General features: G+C 42.3%; 1 protein-coding gene across 1 annotated transcript; it reads left to right on the forward strand.

The window, feature by feature from the left end:
- Window positions 1-1,165: 1,165 nt before the first annotated feature.
- Window positions 1,166-25,868, forward strand: LOC116452079 (nodal modulator 1). Its single transcript, XM_032126208.1, has 31 exons — window positions 1,166-1,314; window positions 1,583-1,672; window positions 2,955-3,000; window positions 3,434-3,534; window positions 3,659-3,765; window positions 3,958-4,030; window positions 4,559-4,711; window positions 5,368-5,505; window positions 6,041-6,130; window positions 6,727-6,832; window positions 7,247-7,397; window positions 8,509-8,686; window positions 8,898-9,039; window positions 9,919-10,050; window positions 10,819-10,955; window positions 11,236-11,323; window positions 11,782-11,845; window positions 12,628-12,723; window positions 14,798-15,007; window positions 15,301-15,383; window positions 16,301-16,460; window positions 16,585-16,711; window positions 17,351-17,464; window positions 18,113-18,240; window positions 18,845-18,986; window positions 19,801-19,884; window positions 20,784-20,894; window positions 22,227-22,328; window positions 22,547-22,666; window positions 23,196-23,288; window positions 24,051-25,868. Exons 1-31 carry the CDS (start codon window positions 1,183-1,185, stop codon window positions 24,180-24,182), a joined length of 3,630 nt encoding a protein of 1,209 aa, XP_031982099.1. The 5' UTR covers window positions 1,166-1,182; the 3' UTR covers window positions 24,183-25,868.
- The last annotated feature ends 141 nt before the right edge of the window (window positions 25,869-26,009 follow it).

Genomic DNA, 26,009 nt, shown 5'->3' on the forward strand with positions numbered 1-26,009 from the left:
CTTGAAACACAAAATTCTTTTCTTTATTGAGCAACTTCTGTTGTAGAAGTTACCTGACCTTAGTTACGTTCACAAATGGCCAGAACATACAGGTTGAAGACGACAGTCTATTTTGTTGAAGTGACCTGGCATCAGCTACGCTTACAAAGGGTGCGAAGGCGCAGCCGGGGACGGATAATCCCGGGACGGATGCTCCCGGGACGGACACTCCCGGGACGGACACTCCCGGGACGGACGCTCCCGGGACGGATACTCCCGGGACGGACGCTCCCGGGACGGATACTCCCGGGACGGACACTCCCGGGACGGACGCTCCCGGGACGGATACTCCCGGGACGGACACTCCCGGGACGGACGCTCCCGGGACGGATACTCCCGGGACGGACACTCCCGGGACGGACGCTCCCGGGACGTGTAATCCCGGGACGGATAATCCCGGGACGGATGCTCCCGGGACGGACGCTCCCGGGACGGACACTCCCGGGACGGACGCTCCCGGGACGGATAATCCCGGGACGGACGCTCCCGGGACGGACGCTCCCGGGACGGGTAATCCCGGGACGGACGCTCCCGGGACGGACGCTCCCGGGACGGACGCTCCCGAGACGGATAATCCCGGGACGGACGCTCCCGGGACGGACGCTCCCGGGACGGACACTCCCGGGACGGATGCTCCCGGGACGGACGCTCCCGGGACGGATAATCCCGGGACGGACGCTCCCGGGACGGACGCTCCCGGGACGGACACTCCCGGGACGGACGCTCCCGGGACGGACGCTCCCGGGACGGATACTCCCGGGACGGACCCTCCCGGGACGGACACTCCCGGGACGGACACTCCCGGGACGGACTCTCCCGGGACGGATAATCCCGGGACGGACGCTCCCGGGACGGGTAATCCCGGGACGGACACTCCCGGGACGGACGCTCCCGGGACGGATAATCCCGGGACGGACACTCCCGGGACGGACGCTCCCGGGACGGGTAATCCCGGGACGGACGCTCCCGGGACGGACGCTCCCGGCTGGCGGCGCCCCCGGGCCGGGGCGCGTCCGGCGGGGCGGCGCGGGCGGCGGCCGGGCCCCTCCGCGGCGGCAGGGGGCGCTGTGGGGCGCTGTGGGGCGCTGTGGCGGCGCGGCGCTTCCGGCGGCGCTGGCTGCGGGCGGTGGCGGCGGTGCGGGGATGCGGCCCCGGGCGGCGGCCGCGCTGCTCTGCGCGCTGTGCTGCGCCCTGGCGCGGGGCTCCGAGGACATCGTCGTGGGCTGCGGCGGCTTCGTCAAGTCCGACGTGGAGATCAACTACTCCCTGATCGAGGTGGGCGCCGCCGCCCCGCCCGCCGCCGGCCCCGCATGCCCGCCGGGCGTACCGAGCGCTGCCCCCGGGCCGCGCTCACAGGTGGCGGTGGAGCTGCGGCTCTTCTTCACCCTGGCACTCTACAGCCTGCTTGCCATAAACCGTGTGCCGCTGCTCCCTGGGCACGGCTGCTGCTGCTGCTGTGTGACTGGGTTAGAGAGTGCCTGGTTCCAGCGCTCCTCGCCTTGTTTTAAGATATCTTTGTGTCTGTTTTGTTTGCTTCTTTTAGATTAAGTTATATACAAAACATGGTACTCTGAAATACCAGACAGACTGTGCTCCGAACAATGGGTATTTCATGATTCCCCTCTATGACAAGGTAAGACATAAATACCTGTGCTGTCCTCTCTGTGCTGGAGGCAGCAGCTGCCTCCACCTCGATCTGCCGGCACATTAAACCTCAGAACAACACCCACCATGAAACATTTGAAACAGGATATAATTTAGTTCGGTTTGGATCAAAGTTTCAAACTGTTTCTTTTTATAGTGCAACTACTTCATTTCCCAGTGCTAATTCTTCAAGAGAAAGGCCAGGTAACTGTAGCTGCAGAGTTGCATTTGTGCTGTTTAGTGGAATGACTGCAGCACTGGGAGCCTGAATTAGTGACAGCAGCTGTGTGCTGTAGCTGTACAGGTACTGCATGAAAAGTACAGGCTCCTACAGAGTACAGATAAAGCTTTCAGTTTTTTACCTATAGAAATGGAAATAAATGTATATGAGACGGTGTTTTGGTATGACTGAATAACCTGAGTGGTTAATTGCAGATGTTAAAAATGTCTTAAGGAAATAATGATCAAGGAAGCTCAGAGTGTATCAGTAATTTGATGTCTGCTAGACTGGAAAGGTGTTTCAGATCAAATTCAAGTTGCCCTTGGATGGTCAAAATGGTTTGCTCTTTTGAGGAGCTAGTTAACTTAGGGATCAGAAGTAGAAACACAAAATGGTTTGGGTTGGAAGGCACCTTCAGAGGTCATCTAGTCCAGCCACCAAATAATTCCTTCCCTTCTCAGTCTAAAAATGTAACATGCTTTCTGATCATGGTGATTTCATTCTTAGGCCTTTGAGCCTTTCCACGATGAACTCCAGAATGTGCAGAACACATGTGGTGCTCTCTGATATAAAGAGGATCTCTGTATTGATTAATACCCTTTTGGATCAGAGCTTTTAAAAGGATTGGAATTTTGTTATCCTGTGTTTGGGCAGAGTGGTTGAATACAACCCAGTGGAAATATCAAAGGCTGATTTAGAGCCCGTCTGTTGGGGCAGGTAGATTTGATTTGAATAGAGATAGATTTGAACACTTTCTAGCACTGAGCTGCTTGACTGTGAGCCAGGTTTGTGCTGGAAGCAGTATAAACATGGTGATACTTAATTTCTGCTCTTGGCTGGATGTGAGCCCAGCATCCCAGCCTGTCTGGGTAGATATTGCTGCTTTGAACAGAGTATCATAAGCAGGAGGAAAGGAGAATGGTGGAGAATGGTACACTTGAGTCTTGTGTTCCTCTCTGCAGCATGATGCTTGTGTTCTGACTTTCTTTTTCATCCTTTAGCTAAATTGAATTTAGATCAATGAAGACAGTTACTGCTTTTTATTTTTTAGGGGGATTTCATTCTTAAAATTGAGCCTCCCCTAGGGTGGAGTTTTGGTAAGTGCTTGTATGCCTTCTTACAATAGGACACTGTATCTGCAGTGTCAGACTTATCTCTAACTTGCAGCTGGCAGGGAAGATGGAGCACTTTTCAAAACCTATAAACCATATTGCATGGTTTAGTAACTGAAATGTACTTACTGTACCAGGGGAAGGTAAAGCTATGTGGTAGACACTGACAAAGTAACTCTTGAACTGATTTGAAAGAATGTGGGGTTTTGACAAAAATGGCTGCGGCAGGAGGAGGGAGAGAGGATTTTCAGCATTGGGATTTGGGGGTGCTTTAAATTTGCTGAAGAAAGACTTCCAGAGCAACACTTGGCATGCTTGAATTAATACATTTCTGTGATAGTTTTGTAAAGCTGAAGCAGTTTCTTTGTGATTGCTCTCTCACTAACTACCACGCTGTTTCATCGTTCTTCTCTTCCAGAACCAACCAGTGTAGACATCCACGTGGATGGCATTAATGACATTTGCACAAAGGGAGGTGATATTAACTTTGTGTTCACAGGATTTTCTGTGAACGGAAAGGTTAGACTCCTTTATCTTTATTTATTCCACCTTATGCTAATTCGGCCTTCATAAAAACATTCAAATTCTACTCTACAAGTTATTTTTATTTGTTTATACTTCGGTTTCTTTTTTATTTTGACAGGTTCTCAGCAAAGGTCAAACATTAGGTCCTGCTGGAGTTCAGGTTGTATTGAGAAATGCTGGCAGTGACATAAACATACAAACAACTATTACACAACCTGGAGGAAAGTGAGTGTGGGTGGTATATACTTAATTTACCTGTTCATTTCCGCAAAATCTTTTCAATTCTGCCATGCTGACTGGGACTGTAAGAGTTTTGAAATATTTTTTCTAACATGTGAATAGAGTCTGAATTGTTTTTCTGTGAACAAATGTTAGTGGCTGTTTCTGAAAAGACATAATCCCTTTCTTGCCTTGCAGGTTTGCTTTCTTTAAAGTGCTTCCTGGCGAATATGAAATCTTTGCATCTCATCCTACCTGGATGTTGAAAGAGGTTAGAACCTACAGAAGTTCGGGTTTGCCTGTTTAGGGAGGATGGATCTGTTAGACCTCATCTGGATCAGTTAGTGTGAGGAAGGGGCTTTGTGGGTGGACAGGATTACTGGAGCTTTTCTACATCTAATTCAGGTAGTCAAGAAATTGCCTCATACAGACCCAGTTTGGGGATAGTGAAGCCAGCCAGGGAAGGACTGGCAAATGAGCTCTTGCTTTCCATCTTCTGATCCTGTACATTTTGCAAGAATATTGTAGCAGATGCTCTAATCCTTCCCTCCCAGACTGCTTGTTTTCTGAGGAGCTTTGATATCCTGACCATTTCCTAAATCACTAAAGCAGAAAAAATACTGTTCTAGAAGGTATCTTTGCTTTAGTGTCTTTGTGTCTTGAGTAGCCTGGGGACCCTCTTTGGGGGCTGCTGCTCTGGCCTCTGTTCCTGTTGTTGAATGTACAGCCTCTGACTGTTACTGCTGTAAATGAGATTTAATGCCTGCTTTTGATGAAAATATTTGCTTCTGTATTTCAGTCGAAGACAGTGGTGCGGGTGACAAGTTCCAATGCTTATGCTGCCAGCCCCCTGATTGTTGCAGGCTACAACGTCTCTGGGTCTGTGAGGAGTGATGGAGAACCCATGAAAGGGGTCATGTTTCTCCTTTTCTCTTCTTCAGTCTCTAAAGAGGTGATCAGTACCTTTTCACTATGAGAATGGCTATAAATAAGAACTAAATAGCTTCTAGGTTCACATTGCCCTGATACTCATCTCTGTCCTTCACTGGTTTGTACAACCCCTCAAACTGTATTTTTGTGTTTGGTTCTTTTGTGTGATTTCTTTTTTTTTTCTTTCCCAACAAGGCCCTTGTAATCTAACATGACCTCCATGGAATTATTTCATGATGAGTGGCTGTAATTTGTCTTCAGCATGAGATCTTAATTACTCTTTGCCCGCTTGATGGGAAGACAAAGTTCAACAGCTTCTATTGCCACCTTACAAGTGTGTTAAGAAATGAGAGAGACATCTGGTCATGCAGAGTTGAGCTCTGTTCTGTAATGTTAACCCTGTCCACAGAACTGAAGTCAGTTAAGACACCTGCTGGAGTTTTGGGGACGTTGGATGTTCTGTCCTTGTTTACCATAAAGTTGATTATTTGCTGTTTTTTCCTGTTTTACCCATACCTGAATTTTAAGCCATATTGTCAAACTTTGTCTCTAAAATGGTTTTATATTTCCCATCATTCATTCACAGTTGAGAATTTTGAACCCTCCTGTATCCCCCTCCCAAATGATTTTCTCTATTTTTCTTTGAGACAAAAGGTTGTATTGCATTTATTACCACAGGATGTTGTAGGCTGCAATATTTCTCCTGTGGATGGGTTCCAATCAAGAGATGAGTCTTTATCCTATTTGTGCAATGTTGTATCAAAAGAAGATGGATCTTTTAGCTTTCTTTCTCTGCCAAGTGGGAAATACACTGTGGTAAGTGACTAGAAATTCATTGCTTGTCTATTCAGTGCGTTGTTAACTTTCATTTTCTAAACCAGAGTGTGGTGTTGCCCCCTTCTCTCCTTTAAGCTGTTTCCTTTTTTTCCCATTCTCTTTCTTACATCTGGATGGTGTGGGAGCATGTTCTCTGTCCACTGCCTGGAGTGATGGTCCTGCATTCTCAGTCTGTGTGCTCTACACATGGGATTCAGGCTTCTCTCATTCCTTTAATACTTCTAGCAGTCATATAGTCTCCTATCTGTAAGCTCTTGCACATCCAAATACCTTTGCTGTATTCTGAGTAGGGGGTTACTTTTCCATCTTTTCCGATAATTTCATGGTTTCCATCAGTCTTGAAATACTGCCCATATTTGTGTCTCCATCCCTCTGAGCTATTTTTTCCAGGAGGTTTGCAGCTCATTTGACCCTTGGTAGAGGTGTCTGGTGGTGGTAAGAACATGGAAAATGGTAAAGGAAAACCATTCTGTCATCACAGTTTAGGAGTCAAAGCCATGTGTCTTCTTTTCAGATACCATTCTACAGGGGAGAGAGAATCACCTTTGATGTTGCTCCATCTAGACTGGACTTCCTTATAGAGCATGACAGTTTACAGATCGAGGTAAGGCCTTCAGAGGGAATAATCCTTTTGTGCCACTCATTCCTGTAAAAGTCTAACTGATTTTAGCAGAAAGCAGCTGTATTGTGGAAAAACTTTGTAAGAAGTTGAAGACACTTGTTTATGCACAGCAGGTAGAAGACAGCTTCTAGTACCGTGCTGTGTTTATGTACTTTGGTCCCTTTTACTAGGAAGAAACAAAATAGGGCAAAGCTGTCTGCTATGTTCACCCTCATGTCCATGTTGCAAACTGGCAATAATCTTCCAGGTTGCTTGAATTTCCTCGTTGAGTTTGTCACATCTCTGGAGAAGGGCCTGTAGGTTTTTCTGGTTTGCAGAGTTCCTTGTGTATGGCATTGTGATCTGTGACTGGGGCCCAGTGGAGATAAATGGAGAATGTGTGTTCTGTGCTTACAGGAACAGTATGCCTGGAGATCAGTTTGTACTTTCACTGTGATTATCCTGGTACATTTTTTTCCTAGAGCTGGAAATAAGTTTCCTTTGTATGTGTGTGGAGAGAGAACAGTTGGCGTTGATTGCTGTAGGTGTGTGTTTGCATTTCCTGAGTAAAGACTGATGTTAATTTTTTCCCATTTCAGCCTGTTTTCCATGTGATGGGTTTCTCTGTCACAGGCAGGGTGTTGAATCGTCCTGAAGGAGAAGGAGTTGCTGATGCCACTGTGACTCTGAACAATCAGATTAAAGGTATGCAATTGATCTTTGTTGCTACAGGGAAGCATTTATTAAATGCAAGTTCAGGGCTAGTGTATGATGTGGAATTAACCCTTAAGCATAATACACTGCTTTTGTTGCAATGTATTTGAAATATTAAAGTGGATTTCGTGCAGTTGATTAATTTTGCATTTACTGGTTTAGATGAGAGCATTAAGTGTTCATTTGTTTGGCAGTTGAAAATTTCTTAATTTCTTTCAACCATATGCCAGATTGTACTTTGAAATACAGAAGTGAAGGTTCATCTAGTAAAAAAACATAATACTATTTCTTTGTTGCATAATATGAATTAAAAATAGCCTAAAGCAGTGCATGCCCTCTGGATCTGTTGATACATAAGGACAGACAGTCAACATGTGCCCTGGTTTTTAACTCTTGTTGTTACAGTGAAGACAAAAGCTGACGGCTCTTTCCGCCTTGAGAACATAACAACAGGTACATACACAATTCATGCGAGGAAAGAACACCTGTTTTTTGATACTATTACTGTGAAGATTGCACCAAATACACCTCAGCTGGCAAACATCATTGCAACAGGGTAAGGACTGGCATCAGGATGAAAATGCAATTTGATGTGTGGATGAGGCTGTGAAAATGGGTGATCCTTTCCCATGCCATGCCCAGACTTGTGTAGTGTTGTCAGGAGCTAAATGTTGCTGAAGAAATTCAAGGTAAATAGGGCAGCATGAGTGCATGTTTTTTGCACAGTATTTTGCTCAATAATAATTAAGGTTTAGAGCAGCCTCTTCATAAGCTCTCCCTTGCAAACGAAGACACTAAGACATGGGCAAATTAAGAATTTTAGAATGGTATGTGAACCGAGAAAGCATCAGAGAAGCTTCCTGCCACTTCACTCTTGCACAGCAGGAGGGTATCTGGAATCACACAGCTGAGTAGTGCAGCGTTGTACCAAACCTCTGCATTTTACTCCTCACTTTCAAGGTCATTGTTGCCTTACATGAATTGTCTTTTTCTTGTTTGATGCCTTGACTGTGAGTCTAAGGCTGGGTGGTGGTGGGAGATACAGTGTGAGCTGAGGAAGATGAAAGAGTCACGTTTCTGTGTCCAGGACTTCAGAGGAGAAAATAGTGGCAGTGTTCTGGAGCAGTGAAAACTTGGAATTTATTGAGTCAAATAGCAGTCAGCTCCTACAGACATAGCCAGGCAATTAGAAAAAACCCTCTGTGCTGCTAAGTGATGGGGTGAAATTTATTCAATAACTAGCTATGTTGTGCCGTTGAAGGCATTAAGCAAAACTTACCAGCTTCTACTTTGTCATCTTGTCTTGTGCTTTCACAAGTGTAGGTGTACCAAGGTTGTGTTCCTGTGGATTACCTATCATATTCGAGGTTTTTGACACAAAACAGTTGAAATTATTTAAAACCTGTGGGGAGAAAGTCCTAAATCCATTGCCTAGCACAAAAAAAAAAAAAAAAAAAAAAAAAGGCTTGAAGTGATTGGGTTAGTGGCAGGGAAGAGTAAAGCAAATTGCTTGCAAATCTCTCTTTCAGGAGAAATCATTTTCAATTTAAGTGGTATTACCTCAGCATAGTGAGGTTTACTTTTTAAGGAAGTTCTAAAACAAGTGGTTTTTTATGATCTTTGTCAAATCAAACTATTTGTTCTGATGACTGGCTTTTATTTAACAGGTTCAGTGTGTGTGGCCACATCTCAGTAACTCGTTTCCCTGACACAGTCAAACAGATTAGTAAATACAAGGTAACCATGATACCTGAAGACAAAGACAAAGCATCACTGGTTACAACAGAAACGGACCCTCATGGAGCATTTTGTTTCAAGGCAAAATCGGGTACATACAATGTTCAGGTAAGAATGAGCTTCACTGTTGGACTGTCATGGTGTTCTAGAAGATTTTATATTTTGGAAAGCATGTTGGAGAGGCTGGTTTTGCTTTGCCTGGGATTTCCAGTAAATTTCCATTTTCTTATTTCTGATAAATGCATTGAAGACAGCAGAGTGAGTGTATTTGGACGGGTATCTGGAAGCTGGTGATGTCTTGATGTCATATACTTTACAGGTAATTATTCCAGAGGCTGAAACTAGAGCAGGATTGGCTTTGAAACCCAAAATGTTTCCTGTCACTGTTACTGACAGACCAGTGATGGATGTGACCTTCTCTCAGTTTTTGGCATCTGTCTCAGGGAAGATCTCTTGTTTAGGTAAGTCCATTGTGAAAGTGAAATGGCAGTGGGAATGGAGAACTTTAGCACTGCATGTGTGAGTGAGTGTTGTTGAGACCAAGACACTTGCTGTGGTTAGTCCCAGCAGCAGATGTGTAAACATAACTTCCAGCACATGGAAAAAGCAGCTCTTTTTGGGGGACGTTGTGGCCTAGTAAGGTACCTACCTTAACAAAGTTTGGAATAAAGTTATGCACCTACTTTTAATACTTGCTAGCGATAAGCGAGTATTCTTTCCTCAGAGGATGGGTAGGTTCTGGAAGGAAATGGTCCTGACTGCCATTTGGGATACTGTACATCAATCAGAGAAGTACTGGAGGTGAAAAAGAAGTTTACAAAAAAAAGGGAAAAGAGCAGTGAGTGTAAAAACTGTAGGATAGATGCTCAAGCTGTTGGCAGAAGCTTTCAACCTCTGTTCTTTTCATAAGCTTTTTGTCTTTATTTTAGTCTTAAGGTTCCTCTCTCCTGCTATTTTCCTTGATTACCCACTGATTTCAGCAGATGATGATTGGAGGCTGATTTTTGTCATTTTTTACCCTTCCTTTTTTCTCTCTGAATCCTCCCTGCACTTTTTGTTCTGTCTCTCAGGTGTTTACTGGGCTCTTTAGTGTCTGCAGAGTGAGATGGACCCAGGGATTTAATGTTGATCTCAGGTTTTTTCTTGCCATTAGATGAAAGACTATGATTAACAGTCTTGAAGTCCTGCAGAATGCAAAAAACCGCTGGTAAACGTGTGCCTGAGAAAGAAGTTTTAATTGGAAGCATACTGGGAGGGAGTAATCATTTGAATGCTAGTACCCGTGAGGTGTGGCTGGAGGGGTTTTGGGGTGCAGCCTGACGAGCTGTGTTGCCTCCCAGACGCGTGTGGTGAGCTGCTGGTGACGCTGCAGTCCGTGAACCGGCAGGGCGAGAAGCGCAGCCTGCAGCTGGCAGGGAGCAGGGACTCGGTGCCCTTCACCTTCCAGGGGGTGCTCCCGGGCAAGTACAAAGGTAGGACCAGGGGAACTGCTTGTGGGGTGCCTTGGGAGCTCAATCTGTGACCTCATCTGAGCACTTCTGTTAGCATGGATGCCTTTTACAGTATGCCCAACACAGCTGTGAAACTTGAGAGAATCTGGAAAAATACCTTACAACAGTGCATCAGGTTTTTCTTAATGTTGGATGTTTAACCCTGTGTCAGCCCAAAGGTTACTGCTGCCCTGAGTTTCAGGGTCTGCATGGCTGGTGTGGGGGAAGTGGGCTTTATCATGAACTGGCTTGTCCCAAGCCTAAGAACAGGAACACACTGTAGTTCTGCTTCCAGAGCGCTGCTCCTAAGAGCAATACGTATTTTGCCCAGCCTGCTGTGGCCTGTGAAAATAAATTGTTTTCCAGGGAAAGGTGTAGAAGGAGTATATTAGATTGCACTCTGTACAGGAGTACAGGGAATATCTTTGCACCAGGTTAAATTGGGGTTAGGTTGTGGTGTCCTCTAGGCTACTTTGCCTGTCACAGTGGTAGTGCCCACTGAGGAGCCTTCCAGGGTGGCCAGGCTTCATTTTTCCTTTTCATAGTACAGCTTTCCTGATAGATGTGTTTGGTTCCTGGTGATGCTGCAGTGCTGTGAGCCAGGTCTGTTATTACAGGCATTGTTGGGTATTTATCTTTGAAGATTATTGTCAGGGAAGTTAGAGTAATCCAAGCTTTTTATATCACAAAACCTGCCCTTATTTACTCAGTTTTACCTTACTAAAATGCTTTGTGTGGTATGTATTCTAGTAAGCATTGTACATGAAGACTGGTGCTGGAAGAATAAGTCTTTGGAATTGGAAGTCTTGGAGGAAGATGTGTCAGGAGTAGAATTCAGGCAGACTGGATATATGCTGAGGTGTTCTCTTTCTCATGCAATCACACTGGTACGTAGGAAACAAATGTTCTTGTATGTTTTTAATGACCTTGTGGAGGGTGGTTGGATTATGCTTGGAGTCAAGGCTTTCTCCTGTCTCTGGAGGGTCACAGAGCATGGGAGCATTGATGTTCAGAGTGCTGTGAGATTTGTCTTTTAAGTTTGGTAAAATGGTCTTGTGATGCTAGCTGTTATAAAAGACATGGGGCATTGATGTATCTTTAGGTAAATACTGTTTTCATTTTGTCATTTGGTAGTTACTAATAGGGAATTGTGCTATGTGTTCACAGGAATTTTATCAGGATGGAAATGGACCAGAGAATGTTGGTGTTTATAACCTGTCCAAAGGAGTTAACAGATTCTGTCTTTCAAAGCCAGGTAACAGCTGTAGAATATTAGTTTTAAAAATGAAAAATAACCAGTTAGCTAATAGTGCTGGGAACTAAAAAAACCATAAATCTGTTGTGGTTTCTAAGGCTTCCGAAAGGCATTGTTTTAATTACATCTGTATATAAATGATCTGTTCCAAGTTTTTAGAACTCTCAATTTCTTCTGCTATTTAGTCCTTCATCAAATCTAGATTCCAGAAATAAAATATTACTATTTTTTTTCTTGGTCATGGAAGTATTTCATCTTCGATGAATGAAGATCATGTTAAAATAATGTCATTCATATGGGTTCTATTTGTCAGACACATCAGAAAGTGTCTGTGTGAAAGACAGCAGATACATAGTGGAATTTTTCAGTTGTTTCTATACCTCTGCTCTCATGTGATCTTGAGAATTCAGCCAACTTAAATTTTTTCAGCAGGTCATTCTTTGCCTTAATGCTTGTAGGTGTGTATGAAGTGACCCCGCGCTCCTGCCACCAGTTTGAACACGACTATTACACCTACGACACGTAAGAGTGCGGCTGTTTCTGACCTTACACCTACCAGCCTGATTTTCCATAAAGCTTCCTTCTCCTGCTTGCTTTCAGCAGGACAGGAGGCGTAGAGGGAAGCTCTAGCAAGGTGTATCACATGTGTTTTCTTGTCCTTTCTATCTTAAAAATAATAACAATCAAATAATGATAGGCTTTAAAGATGCTGTAGTCACTTTAGATGGGTATTTTTGTCAGCCTTCTGTCTGTTTAGCGTTGGGTTTGCTTTGTAACAGAGAAGAGTTATTTCACTGAAAACCGTTGGTCACTTCTGAGAGCTGAAATGCAAAAGATAGGGTAGTAAGATTACTGAGAGGCACTTACCACTATTGCATGTCACTGGTGCCATGACCTTCTGGTGATTCTGCTCACCCCATTTCCTGCAAGCTGAATAAATGTTCACCCTTACCACAAGTAAGCAATGCTGATCTTCCTCAGTCAGCCAAGTTTAATTAGTTATTTATAGGTTATGGTCCGGTGACGTGTTTAATGACACTTCGACATACGAAATCAACCAAATCAGCTTTAGCTTGAGAGGAAGCAGAAGGCACCAAGGAAGGAATTGCTTTGGGGATCAAATTGGGAAAAGCTCCCTTTCCAGTAGATGACCATCCCAGCACTACAGCTTTGCTGAGTAATTCCTGTATTGTCTTTTATAAAGCATTTCAATCTCAGGGGTGAGAGTGCAGACTCTGCTAAATAAGATTTGCTTATTTAGGAAGGGGACTTTGAATTCATGTCTCTGTTCCTTTGATTTTCAGGTCATCTCCCAGTATCCTGACACTCACTGCAGTTCGACACCATGTCCTTGGCACGATCGTAACTGATAAACTGATGGATGTGACTGTTACCATTAAGTAAGGACAAAGAAATTGTGAGGCTATAAAAAGTGGAAGAAAAAGACATTTATCTCATAAAGCTTTACTCCAGTTTTACTGCTGCAGTGGCTGCTTTCTAAGGGCATGGCATCCTAGCCTAGGCTGCGAGAGGTTTTTATGCTAAGATGTGCTTTGAGTTCTTTGGAGAGAGATAAATCCAGCCCTCATTTTGAGCATTGTCTCATCATTTCAACATTGCCCCTCCCTTCTTTTGTGTCATGGTGAAAAGAAATTATTTTCTGAGTTTTTGTATACTTTAATGAGCTGATGTTTCAGAATTGAGAGGGTGTTGTTTTAGCTTAGGTCTGAGCTCTTTAGGCACTGGCATCTATTTTTTTCCTTTTCTCTTTCCCCAGAATGAGAATCTGCTGCTTTAGAGCATTGTTACTGGTGTGAAGAGGGTTATAAAAGGAAAAGCATGCAGAGTGATTACATACTAATGCACCAATTTGTGTTTAGCTGAACAGACAGCTCACTAGGGAGCACTGATTTGTGAACAGCTTTAATTGTATGAGGTGCCAAGTCTGCCTGAAAGTGTCTGATAATGATGAGTGTTTTACTGATACTCTGCTGGTGTCTACTTGTTCTAGACTATGAGTTCTCAAACTTTTTTGAGTGCAGAAAACATCTTTTCAGAGAACATTACCTACAGAGCATTGCCTTGAGTTCTCAAAGATTAATGACCCTATCACTGCAACTGCTGGGCAACTCCAGCAGCTGGAAAGGAGACATTGAGACAGCAGAGAGCCATTAGGATTTTAAAAACAACTTAGTGGGGAGGTGAATATTGTACCAACATTCCCAGCTTGTTGGGTTTTTGGAGGGTTGGCAAGTGCTTTGAAGGCAGCTCAGTTGCCACAGATATCTCTGATCAATCCTGCCTCAGGCTTTTCGGCTGAAGTCCAATTTGTGAAGTGCCATCAACATAAAGGGGACAGCTCTGGGTTTAAAAGCAAGCCAGTTGTTTTTACAAGTCTGTGTGCCAGATCCATGACTGTGATCCATTAACTTTCAGTTAACACAAAACCCCAAACAACCTCAACCAAAAGCAAGGCTGATTCTCACCAGTTTTTGATAATGGCTTGGTATGTTTTAAAAATAAGACTGTAGTAATTTTTTATGAATATCATGAGATTGTGTGTGCCTGTATGGATTTTTAATAGGCTTTCAGCCAAAAAAACCTTTATATATTTCTGTATTGTCTGGACTGCAGAGAAGGAATATAAAGCCTTGATGAAACTTAGTGTGATAGAGCAATAGTAACTATATTTTTGTCTTAAAAAAGACAAGCTAGAATGTATGTGAAGATTGAAGCAGAGACAGAACTATCCTGGTAATCTAAAGTGGTTGTAGGAAAAGTAATCGTGATCATTTCGGTTCTCTCCTCACTGAGAATTCAGCCTGTTGGAGAAGAGACAGATGATAAGATATAAAGGATGATTGGAGTCTAGAAGAAAATGCTAGAAAAGAGAGGATGCAAGATCAGGGAGAGTGAAACAAAATGCATAGTTCTGTGCTGATTCTAAGAACTTGGTTGAACTTATCTAGCAATCTGTTCAGTGGACAGTGACAAGATGGCTGAGTAGTTCAAATGTATAGGGCAGAGAGGTGAGAACTCACAGCTTTTCCTGGGAATTGCTGGCTCTTGGAAGTATTTATGTGTGATAGAAATTATTTCTCCTTGTATTCTCTGCTTCTGAGATGTAGGTTCTGAGGCAGAAGTTTATAGTTCAGGAAAAAAAGCAAGCTTAGCAGTCTTTCTTTTGTATAACTCATCCTTTCTGTATTAAGCTTGTTCTCAGGTTTGATATTCCAGCCTTTCTTTTTTAGTTTAAGGCTTTGTTAAAGGTACTCTTGCAAACTGATCCTTTGGCCTAAAAATTTATCACTCCTGTGCTCTTGCCAGAATGAACAGGGCAGTTGAAAAGAAATGGGTTTAAAAAATATGGTGGGACTTGTCTGTGGTGTTATAAAGGCAGTAATTAGCAGATACAACAAGCTGTTATCCCTCCATACGGAACGAGATGATTTTGTTTTTTCTCCATATTTCCAGGTCATCCATTGACAGTGAACCTGCCTTAGTTTTGGGACCCCTGAAATCTGTTCAGGAGCTGCGTCGGGAGCAGCAGCTGGCAGAAATTGAGAGCCGCCGGCAGGAGAGAGAAAAGAAGGGTCAAGAGGAGGAAGGAACAAAGCCACCAGTGCAAGAAATGGTGGAGGAGCTCCAAGGACCATTCTTATATGAATTTTCCTACTGGGCAAGGTAATACCAAGCTCCCATGGACAAGGTGTATTCTTTGTGCTATTGTGTGGTGTTTCTGCCAAGCAGAATAGTGATACAGCTCCACATAGGACAGAGCTTCTGTCTGGGTGCCCATGCCTTTGGTGACTCTGAGCTGCATGGAAACCTAGTACCACATAGCAAGAATTTTGCTTAGGTTGTTGATACTTTTTTCTTGGAGTATTTAGATGCATTCTTGCGTCAATATGCTGTACTCTGTTCTACATGAGAGCTGCTAATTCAATTTTCTTCTAATTATATCTTGTGTTTTACAGGTCTGGAGAGAAGATTACTGTAACACCATCATCAAAAGAGCTGCTTTTCTACCCACCTTATGTGGAAGCAGTTGTTAGTGGAGGTAAATATAAATAATTTATGGTTTGAAAGGAGTAGATTTTTAAGGTAGAAATGTATCTGTGTAGATAAACACATGAGTAACTCAAAAAGGTAATGTTAGGAAAGTTTCAGTTGCAGCTATTTCTTTGGGCCAGTTTCATTCTGGAATTTGGAAGCTATTTGATAGATGATGCAAGTATAATTATCATCAGAATATTCTTCCAAGTGCTGAAAAACCACCTGGCGAAAGAGGAAGGCTAGGTTTCTGGGTATTACATCAGATTCTCAGAATTGTTCATAATACCATCACCTAGAAAAAGAGTTGTGCAAAAACAAGGTTTCTACTTGGAATTTGTTACCAAACTGTCAGGGTTATCATCAGTTAATGATGCTGCTTGTTAGGTTCAGTGTCCATCTTGTCCTCAGGTTCTTAAGTGAACATACTTTGTTTGAAATCACTGGGAAATGTTAAGTGCCTCTTTTCATGTGCCTCTTTGTTTGCATGTTCTAAATGCATTTGAGGGAAGGAAATAAATTTTTGCTTAATGTCATTAAACATGACATACACTGACCTGAATTTGAACTCAGAAAATGTGGTCAAAGCTCAGTGTAATCTGGCTTGAAGGAAGTATCATTGCCATCATCTCCATGTGGCTGCAGTATTTGTACCTCACTGAGACCTCCAACCACTTCAGAAATCCATAAGGTTTTTTTGGGGATGTGCTTATAGCTTCAGAATGTAGTTACTCATTTTGGTACTGTTCAGATGTTTTAAGAGGTGTTGAGAGGCCATGCAATTGTGTGGATTGATCTCTTGTTCTAAGGTAAAAGGCCACCAGCTGATCGCTTTGGAAGTAGTTAAACTCCTGTTGTAAATCACAGTGTCAAGTGTATTTTTGACTTTTTTCTTTGTCTTAAATCCCCTTCACAATGACCAAGAGAGTTGTCCTGGGAAGCTGATAGAGATTCATGGAAAAGCAGGCTTATTTCTGGAAGGGCGAATTCATCCTGAACTGGAAGGTGTTGAGATTGTCATTAATGAGAAAGGAGCAACTTCCCCACTTATCACAGTTTTCACTGATGACAAAGGCACTTACAGGTAATGAACAGATTTGTTTTGAACCTTTGGATTCTTCAGTTGAAATGCAGTGGTTACTTGACAGTGTGTGTGTGATATCCAAGTGTTTTTTCTGAAACAAGTACTGTATTCCTTTTATTTGAAGTGTTGGGCCACTCCACAGTGACTTGGAATACACAATCACTGCTCAGAAGGAAGGTTTTGTTTTGACTGCAGTAGAAGGAACAGTTGGAGACTTCAAAGCTTTTGCTCTTGCTGGGGTGACATTTGAGGTAATGTTCTGAACACTTTGGGTTCTAAATGAATAGTGTGTGCAGTTAGAGCTGGACAGGCAAAAAGTTAATCCATGTCTTCCAAAGACAAGTGGGTGTGGGATTTTGGGATAATTTATTATTACTTGGATAATAATCTTTGTTGTGAGGAGACAAACCTCAGTGGATGAGCTCAGTTGTAGACCATGACTTGCCATGCAGAAGATAACTTTGCAAGGTTTATAGAGTAAAAGTTAGGACCTGCAGTCCAAAAGACTGGCTTTATTTGCTTTTGTGGAGTTAGACCACCCTCTTTTGATGAATTTTATCCCTCAAGGTGTAGGTGTAGTCTAGTTCAACTAGTGCCTGGTTCCAGACTTTGGGATTCTTTGTTCTGGCCCTCCAGTGTGTTCTATGAAGTGGTAGAGAATGGCAGCTGTGGTGGCACATGGTGTGCCACGGGCTGTGACTGGGATTGGGAGCAGAGGGTTCTGCAGCCCTGTGGTCTGGCAGGAGGGGCAGTACAGATGTGGTTAGTTCTGCTTGCAGCTGAGTGCTCAGAGCTGGCCCACCTGGACCCTGCGAGGGGCTTCTCAACTGAACCCTTCTCCATGAAGAAACCCTCACTTACACTTAAAATTGCTGATTTTTCAAAAACAGATCAAATCAGAGGATGACCAGGCTCTTGCTGGAGTTCTCTTGTCTCTCAGTGGAGGGGTGTTTCGGTCCAACCTCCTCACACAGGATAATGGCATGTTGACTTTTTCCAATCTGGTAAGTTGGAATGATTCATCTGAACGTGGCTCTGTGCAGGGCTGTGTTACTTTGCCCTCCCAAATAGGGCTCTCTTGAGTGGCAGGTGTCCTTTGAAACCTAACCCACGATGAGAGGTGTAGATTCCTGAGAATAAACAGCACTAAAATCTTAGCAAGTGAAAAATGGGAAATCTAACATGGCAAGAGATTTCTCCCCAACAGGTCGTAGATGATGTTGATTGATCTCAGTTACTAATTTGCAGTCTGTAAACATGAAACAAGCCAATTTGTTGATGATCATTGGAGAGTCTTTAGGGGAAGAAAATCTAATTACATTATTGATCTGTATGTGTGTTGACATGCTTGAGTAGTTTCCTTGCAGACATCCTTCTTTTGTGGTCACTTTCCTGTCCTTGAGGGCTTGTGGTGAGGTTTTAGGGCTGCAGTTTCCTTCCTCTCTTAACACGTTGTCACCAGGTGGAATTCCATTGGTTTATTGTCTTATGTGCTCCCTGTTTTTCACTGCTCGCGTTTTCCGACCAGTTTAACCTGTGGTTGGAACAGAGGACTTCAGCTCTTCAGAGAGCTCTTGCAAAACATATTTGTTTGGAGTTGGTGAGTTTTTGCACCACTATGAGTAAACATCTTATTTTGTGCCTCTTTGCAGAGCCCAGGGCAGTATTATTTTAAACCCATGATGAAAGAATTTCGCTTTGAACCGTCATCACAAATGATTGAAGTGCAGGAAGGACAAAATCTCAAAATCCAGATAACTGGTTACAGAACAGCTTACAGGTCAGTGGAGCTGGAATGCCACGGAAAATGCTATGGGCTGTGTCAGGATGTGTTGTGCCAAATACATGTTTCCTCCCAGCACACCTCTGTTCTTGCAGGTTTGGAAGAGACTTTTCAAGTCTCAATTTAACTTAATTATGCTGTGTATAAGTACTTCTTTTGGCCTTTTTTTCATGGATGTGGATATATAGCTAAGCCCAGATGGCAGAGCTGTAGGAACAAACATGGCTATGAAAGCACTGTCTCAGTGGCACTGGAAGTGGCTTGTGCTGCCTCCCGTGGGAGAGGACTATTCTAGCTATGGTGTAGACCAATTCAGGTATCTGACTTGAAGATCCTTGCTTTCCTTACCCGGAGGGGTAAGAGCAAGCTGCTGTCCATGGAGTTTAGGGAACTTGGATTCTTAAAGTTGTACTCTGAACTGCAGCGAATTCTGATGATTTAAACTGTTTTACACACACATTATAAACACCCCTTTTCTTCTCCATGCTATGGTAAATACAGTAAGTATTTTTTCATCAGTTGTAAGAATAAAATGTCTTCAAAATATGCATTAAAACAGCATCTGCACCTCTGTAGCAACTGGTTCTTTGTACACCTCTAGCTGTTACGGCACAGTTTCCTCTTTGAATGGAGAGCCTGAGCAGGGAGTCTCAGTGGAAGCTGTGGGACAGAAGGATTGCAGCATCTATGGAGAGGACACAATAACTGATGAAGAGGGCAAATTCAGGCTCCGTGGCCTTCGGGTAAGGAGTAGGAGGCTTTCTGTCATTTACTTTTCTGTCAGCTGATGATGGAGCAATGAAATGGGTTCTTTTCAGTAGCCACTGGTTTCTGTTTTCCCATCATGTTTGCTTACTGAGACTCCCTTGAGTCTCTCTGTGTGAAGACACATGGTCATGTAGAGAACATTCAGTCTGATAAAAGGGGGAAAACTTGTGTATGTCTGTGAACTTGCTGGCAGCATACTGTGATGGCCTCCACAAACACTGAGCAGTTGCTGTGACATGACACAGCCCCTGGTCAGTGCTTGGGTGACCAGCAGGGAATTTTCATAGGCAAAAGAATTCGGGGAAGTGTTTAGTTTCTCTTGTGAAGGTATCAACAGTCTATTTTTAGCAGGATACTGGCTGTGGGTATGATGTTGATTGCACAGCATGTATGTGAAGTAAACTGTTCTTCAGGGAATGGGGAAGCTGAATTTATGGCACCATTCTGTAAGGAGTCAACAATTTGCTGAAGTAGAAGGCAATGTTTGGTCAGGTTTTAATCCTGTGTTTTCCTTCATCACAGCAGATGATTTCTTTTAATTCTGTGATGTAACAAACTAATGAAAGTTCTGTATAGCCTTTTCTTATTTTCTGACAGTAAACACTCCTAATAGTGCTATTGAGTTGAATTTTGTATTTGAGATAAGTAAAACTTTATGTAACTGCATAGAGTTAAATCTGTTTGGGTGGCGTATCTTGAATGGAGTGTTAGAAAATTCTCTTATTGCTCTCTAAAATTAAAGTATGTATTATTCAGTGTTGGGATTGATCATCTGAACGTTGCTTTCAGCCTGGCTGTGTGTATCATGTCCAACTCAAAGCTGAAGGCAATGATCACATTGAAAGAGCTTTACCACAGCATCGGGCAATTGAGGTGATTTTTTCTCTTTTTTTGTAGCATCACTTAAATATGAAATGGATCTGTCTAGGCGTTCTGTCTGTTCTATCAGCAGCAATGTAGTGAATGCATTCTGTTTAGACAAGTGCCTTTCAGCAAGTCATCTCCTTAAAAACAGGTCCCATATTGTGTGTCAGCACCATAGCTCAAAACTGAAGTGAGATAAAGCCCAAACAGTAAACAAGTGAAAAGGATTCTTTCACAGTTATGAAAACTATGCATCCAGAAACAAGAGAATAAATGTATGGAATACCTTTCAACATTTCTTTACAATATGGAACAACGCAGTAGTAACTTCAGGATATCATAAATTGTCATATTCTCCTATTGTTATATTTAGCTATGGACTGAGAGATATTGTTATGTGTTATTGGGTCCAAATCATGCAGTCTTGATGTTGGTGAAATTGTAATTTGGACTAGCAGTTTTATTTTTATAAAATGTAATAATTTTGGATTGAAAACTGGTGGAATTTTGTTAAATATTCCACATTAATCAACTGTAGAAACATCTCTGTGCATCTCTCAGCACAGATGCAAAATACTGAGACCAGTGTTCTGAGATCAGGCAGCCCTGTGGATGTACTTCAGCCTTTTCTAGAATAGTGTGTGCTTTTGATACTTCCATTTTTAGTTTAGCTTAATGTCATGAGCCTCATGCTGATAATGCACAAGTCTGCAATTGCAAGCGGTGCACTCTGGAGAACAGGAACTTGCAATGGGAAAGCTTTCAAGTTTCCATGTGTTTAGTACAGAACAAAATTCACTTTTTATTTAAAATGATCAGCAATATTTGTGTTGTGTTAATGGTTGTGTTACTGTCCTTTGTTAACTGTTCCTCTCCTGGTAAAAACCCGAGGCTGTTTTCCATTGCAGGTTGGGAACAGTGACATTGATGACGTTAATATTATAGCGTTCCGGCAAATTAATCAGTTTGATTTAAGTGGAAATGTAATTACAGCTTCTGAATATCTCTCCACATTATGTGTAAGTTCAAGGCTTTCATCTTGGTCAAGTGTATTTGTTATTGCTTTCACAATGATTTTTTTTGCGGGGTCACTGGAAGTGGTTCAGTAGCCAGAGCACACTTTTAATTCAAATTAGAACTAATAGTTTAGTGAAGGTGAATTTGAATTCCAGATAAATTGAAGATTACAGTGTTCCTGACTGCTTTGCTTTAATGTCTCCATTTTTCATGGGAATATGTTTAAGAAACACCTTCTCTGGTTGGCCTGTGCATTTTGGGATCTGCTTCCCTGATTAGAGATGCTCTGTCTGTAGAGGGATCAAGGCAGCAAGGGTGAAATGAGTCCTTTGTATTAGAGACTGCATTAATTCCTGAAACACCTGAAATTTTTGTCCTGTATGTCAAAACCTGAAGATACCATGTGAATTCAGTGATACCACAGGACATGTGAATTTAAAAGTACATAATAATAGACAGTATGAGACAAATAGGAAAGCTGAAATTTTCAAAATTCAAAACATTGCACTATGATCTGAAAAAACTTGCTAAAAACCTCTGATCCTTTTGGCTTAGGGTGCAAATGCTGAAGTGTCTGCAAGAGGTGTTGATGGAGTAGGAGTTACAGTATCATTTCGCAGATTTAAAAGCTCCTTGAAATGTTACCTACAAATATAAATGCAGAGCTTGGGTTTCTTTCACACTGGCTTGTTTTGCATCTCACCTGTCAAGATCTCAGTGCTGTGCTGTTGGGTTTTTTGGGAGACATCCAAAGGATCCAACACTCAGAGCAGGTGTGAAGGCAAAATGTATCACCTTACTGAAGAGCCCCTGGGCATGTGTCCCATCTTTCTGGGGAGATTTATACCCTTGCAGTTCAGCCTAAGCAATAGGAATTGATGTCAAAATTTGATTATGCGGAAGTTATCCAAGCCTGTGCTTGCTTCATATTAGGTGGGGTCTTGTGTTGCATGTACTGCACGTGAGCTGTTGATGGGTGCCCATCGTCACCCTGGCCTCCAGTGTGCTAAGGTGTGCTAAGGCTGGATACAGACACAAGTGAGAGCAGTTTTGTGATCCACAGCACAGACTGCTTTTCATACACTAGGTGTGTGAAAATGTCAGACAACAGTCGTTCCTAAGTTATTTCAAGTTCTATAAAAAGACTGTTTCTGTGACTTTTCACATCCCAGATTAGGACATTTCCAGGTGTTCTTACTTGACAACTTTCTGTTTTTATAAACACATGATGAATTTTGAAGTGCTTTTATCCCTGAAGATGTGGGATGTCTGCAATACCTATTGTGGTGCAGGCTTGGAAATACCTGGTTTGTGCTTTCTTCCTTCATTTACAGGTGAAGCTCTACAAAAGTGAAAATCTTGACAACCCAATTCATACAGTCAACTTAGGCCTATCCCTGTTTTTTCATTTCCCACCACTACTGCGAGATGGAGAGGTAAGAATATTGCTGGAAAATTAGCTTAGATCACTTTATATTTTTTCCTCTAAGGACACTGAAGTGTAATTTGTGGTGTGCCTGCAGAGCTGTATTCATGCTGGACTAACCAGTGTCTTGGAAGATTTGAAGCATGTTCGACTGACCTTTGCCTTTAAATGTGATTTTGTCTCAGACTGCTCCTGATGCTGTAGCCTGAGTGTATTTTTTACCCACAGAATTACGTGGTGCTCCTGGATTCTACATTGTCTAAATCACAGTATGACTACACCTTGCCTCAAGTTTCTTTCACTGCCATTGGATATCATAAACACATTACACTGGTCTTCAGTCCCACTGTAAGTACTAAATACTTTACAACCTGCATGTATTTTGTGCTCTTGGCCAAGCTTTCTATCAGTGTAAATATAGAGAGGTTTATGAGTGGCATTAAAGTGACAATTAATTTGGATTTGCTGTGTGTTCAGTTGCCAGTGGAACAGGAGGGAAACATGAAACAGCAATTGGAAATGAAGGGTGCAGATGTGCCTGAAAGGTTCTGTGCTGGCATGGCTGCTGTAGTGGGGTCACAGAGGTGTGGGCAGCATGGGACAGGTAAAGCAAAGCACACCAGGCTGACTGTCAGTGGAGACTGACCGTCAGTGAATTGGCTTTACAAAGCAGCACACCTCAGGAAGGGGGCATGCATGAGTGACCCAGAGGATGGCTTTGAAGTGGAAGGCAAAGTAAATCCTAGAACAGCACTTGGAAGGAATTCAAATGAGAAGAGCTGGATGTGCCTCATGATCCTTAGAGTGCCTTAGAGCTGAGGGATTTCATAGTCAACTGTTTAAAAAAAATAAAATGCATGATGTGCACTGTTTCCAGAGAAAGCTGCCTGAACAAGATATTGCCCAAGGCTCTTACATCGCGTTACCGCTGACGCTGCTCCTGCTGTTGGCTGGTTACAACCACGATAAGGTGGGTCAGGGTGGCTTTGCTCTTACCCAAATATTACTGTCCTATCAATGAATATGCTGTACTGTGCTAAGTGAGGCTTTGTTGGGTTGTTACCCAGGGAGGGATGCAGTCACAGTCCCCTTATGTGACATATTGTAAGAAAAGCCAAAATGTATCCATGGTTTTGGAAAATTACCTTCCTTTAAAAAAAGCTTAGCATGAAGGTGAGTTCCTGTGCCATGGTGGAATTTTGGCTTCTCATTTGATCGGTCTGAGAAAAAAACAATACAGCATCATTAAAATTCAGATAACCAGATTCAGTGATAATAGGAATGAAAATAATTATTTTATTGGCTTCAGGAGCAATCAGACTGGAAAAAGTCTTGCAAGTCTTCAAGTCTGGTCTCTAGCTTTATACCCTCCCTCGTTCAAAAGCTCTCAAGAGGAATACAAATACCTGCTGTATAAATCCCTCTGTCTTTGTTAACAAGCTGTGCTCTTGTAGTCTTTCCTCATATGACTGGATTTCTGTTCTACCAAGAAGAGAAATTAAATTTGTGTGTGCAGTTTGATTTCCTCTCAAACAGTCACTTTAGGTTTTGATTACCAGAAATTCCCAGAAGTTTGGTTTGATTCCTCCCTGAGATTTGCTGCCATATTCCGATGTCTTTGTAGATGTGCCATCCATGCAATAGAATCTGTTTGTTAGGGGCCACATGTCTAAAGAACGATACCATTCAGACCATTGTAAGCACAATTTGCTCCCCTTTTATTTTTCCCCAGCTTATTCCCTTACTGCTCCAGCTGACAGCTCGACTGCAGGGCGTCCGTGCTCTTGGACAGACAGGCTCTGACACTGGGGGCTCAGAGGATGCAAAGAGACAAACAAAGAAACAGAAGGCGAGACGGACATGAGATGAAAGGAAGGATTGTATGAAGTGGTGCTCTGTCAAACTGGAGCCTGAGGAGGCAAAGCCACTAAAACACGTTTTTGTTGAATTTGCAGACTTGACATTTTCATTTTTGCTACATGAGCACCATTTGTCACCTTAGCTCCATTTTGGTTGTAAATTTTCTATGGAGTCTATAGATTTCCTTGTTGTAAAGTGATTAAATGAATGCCTCCGCTGTCACTGTGAGTGCATCTCTCATACTTGAAGACAATTAATGATTTTTTTTCTTTTCATTGGAGCAGGTCATGCTGTCCTTATTAATGATTTATAAAAGCAGTGGTAGTAGACTACATGATTTCAGTTTCAGTCTCTAGATTCTGGGATTATTTTTCCTTACTTTTTGAAATATTCACTTCACAGAAGTAGCACACAGGGATTTTACTAAATCAGTGTTGCTTGAAACAAAATTTTAGGGGACATAGCTGGACTGGTGAATTATATCATTGTCACTTCCAGTTCAGCAGTTTGATTGAAGAGTCTGTCTGATTTCAGTTCTTGTCCAGTGATAATGTTATCTTTGATTAAGTTTTTGTCTGATGAGGACAAATTCTCAATGTCATGTAAGGTTAGTTGTTAGTATCAGGTAAGTTCTGATGCTCCTACTGCAAAAGCAGTGTTTCAAGTTTAGTTTCCTATCCAGTGTGATCTCTGTAGAGCTCCAGAATTCCTGAGGTGGCTCCAGCTGGCTGCACTACTCTTTCCAAAGCTGTTCTGTGTTTTTGGTGATACCCATTCACCCATGATGGTCGCATCTCCAGCTCAGGCCATGCTCAGTCTTTTTCCCAGTTAATGACTGATTTTTTTTTTTTTACCATTTTTTACCTTTTGGGTTTTTTAACTATAAGGAATGTGAGCTTTTTTAAATCTCCAATGTGTGCAGTCCCAATAATGTAGTCTGTAATAAATAACTGTTTCTTACAGGCTATCTTTTGATTCCTGCTTGAAGTAGGTAGTTGGACATACACAGTTTAAATGTTAATGGGGCTTTTTATTGACAAATACTATAAAGGTTAACAGAGCATTTGAAGATGCACATAAATGCCTACAAATATTGCAAAGACATTGGTACTGCCAGTAAGTGGCAATGTTTCTCTTTTACAGTACTTGAAATAAAAGTCCCCTTACATTTAAATGTTTAGGCTTACAAACCCTACTGTTCTTAGAAATTTGGATGCTGAAGGTTTTACACTGTTTTTGTTGCGCTTTGCAAGAGTTTGGGCCTAAATGCTTCTAACTTAATTCAGTGATGATTCTAATGTCTCAGAGGGAAATTTTGTCAGGACCGTAATAAGAATGTAGAATGTTGAAAAGGCATTATGTATAGAGCTTGAGATGAAGCTCTAATAAATTATCATGCTCTCTACTTAATGACTTTGAATTTGATACTGCTGTGATGAAATATATGGGGAAAAGACAAGGTGTTCTAAGACTTACAATAAATTGTACGTTTTCAGTACATTTTTATTTTAAGCTAGTGAATGTTAAGAAAGTTATTGCTACTTTGGGGAATGTATGAGGAAGAAATGCACATATCCATGTGCCTCAAAGGAGTTGCAGATACTCTCATCTCTGAACTGTGAGACTGACTGATGATTGAACTTAAACATTGGAACTGCTGTTAATAAAAAGAAAAAAAGAAAAGTGTTAATTCTTGCTAATTTAATGTTTGCTTCTAAATCTAGGATTTGCCCAGTGTCTCTTCTCAAGATTGTCTTTTCTTTGCCTTCTGCATCACACTTGTGACTATGAGTCCCATGTTTTGAGGTTTATTCTACTGTTGAAGTGTTAA

Source organism: Corvus moneduloides, chromosome 16, assembly GCF_009650955.1.
Source record: "Corvus moneduloides isolate bCorMon1 chromosome 16, bCorMon1.pri, whole genome shotgun sequence".
In the NCBI taxonomy this organism is placed as follows: Eukaryota; Metazoa; Chordata; class Aves; order Passeriformes; family Corvidae; genus Corvus; species Corvus moneduloides.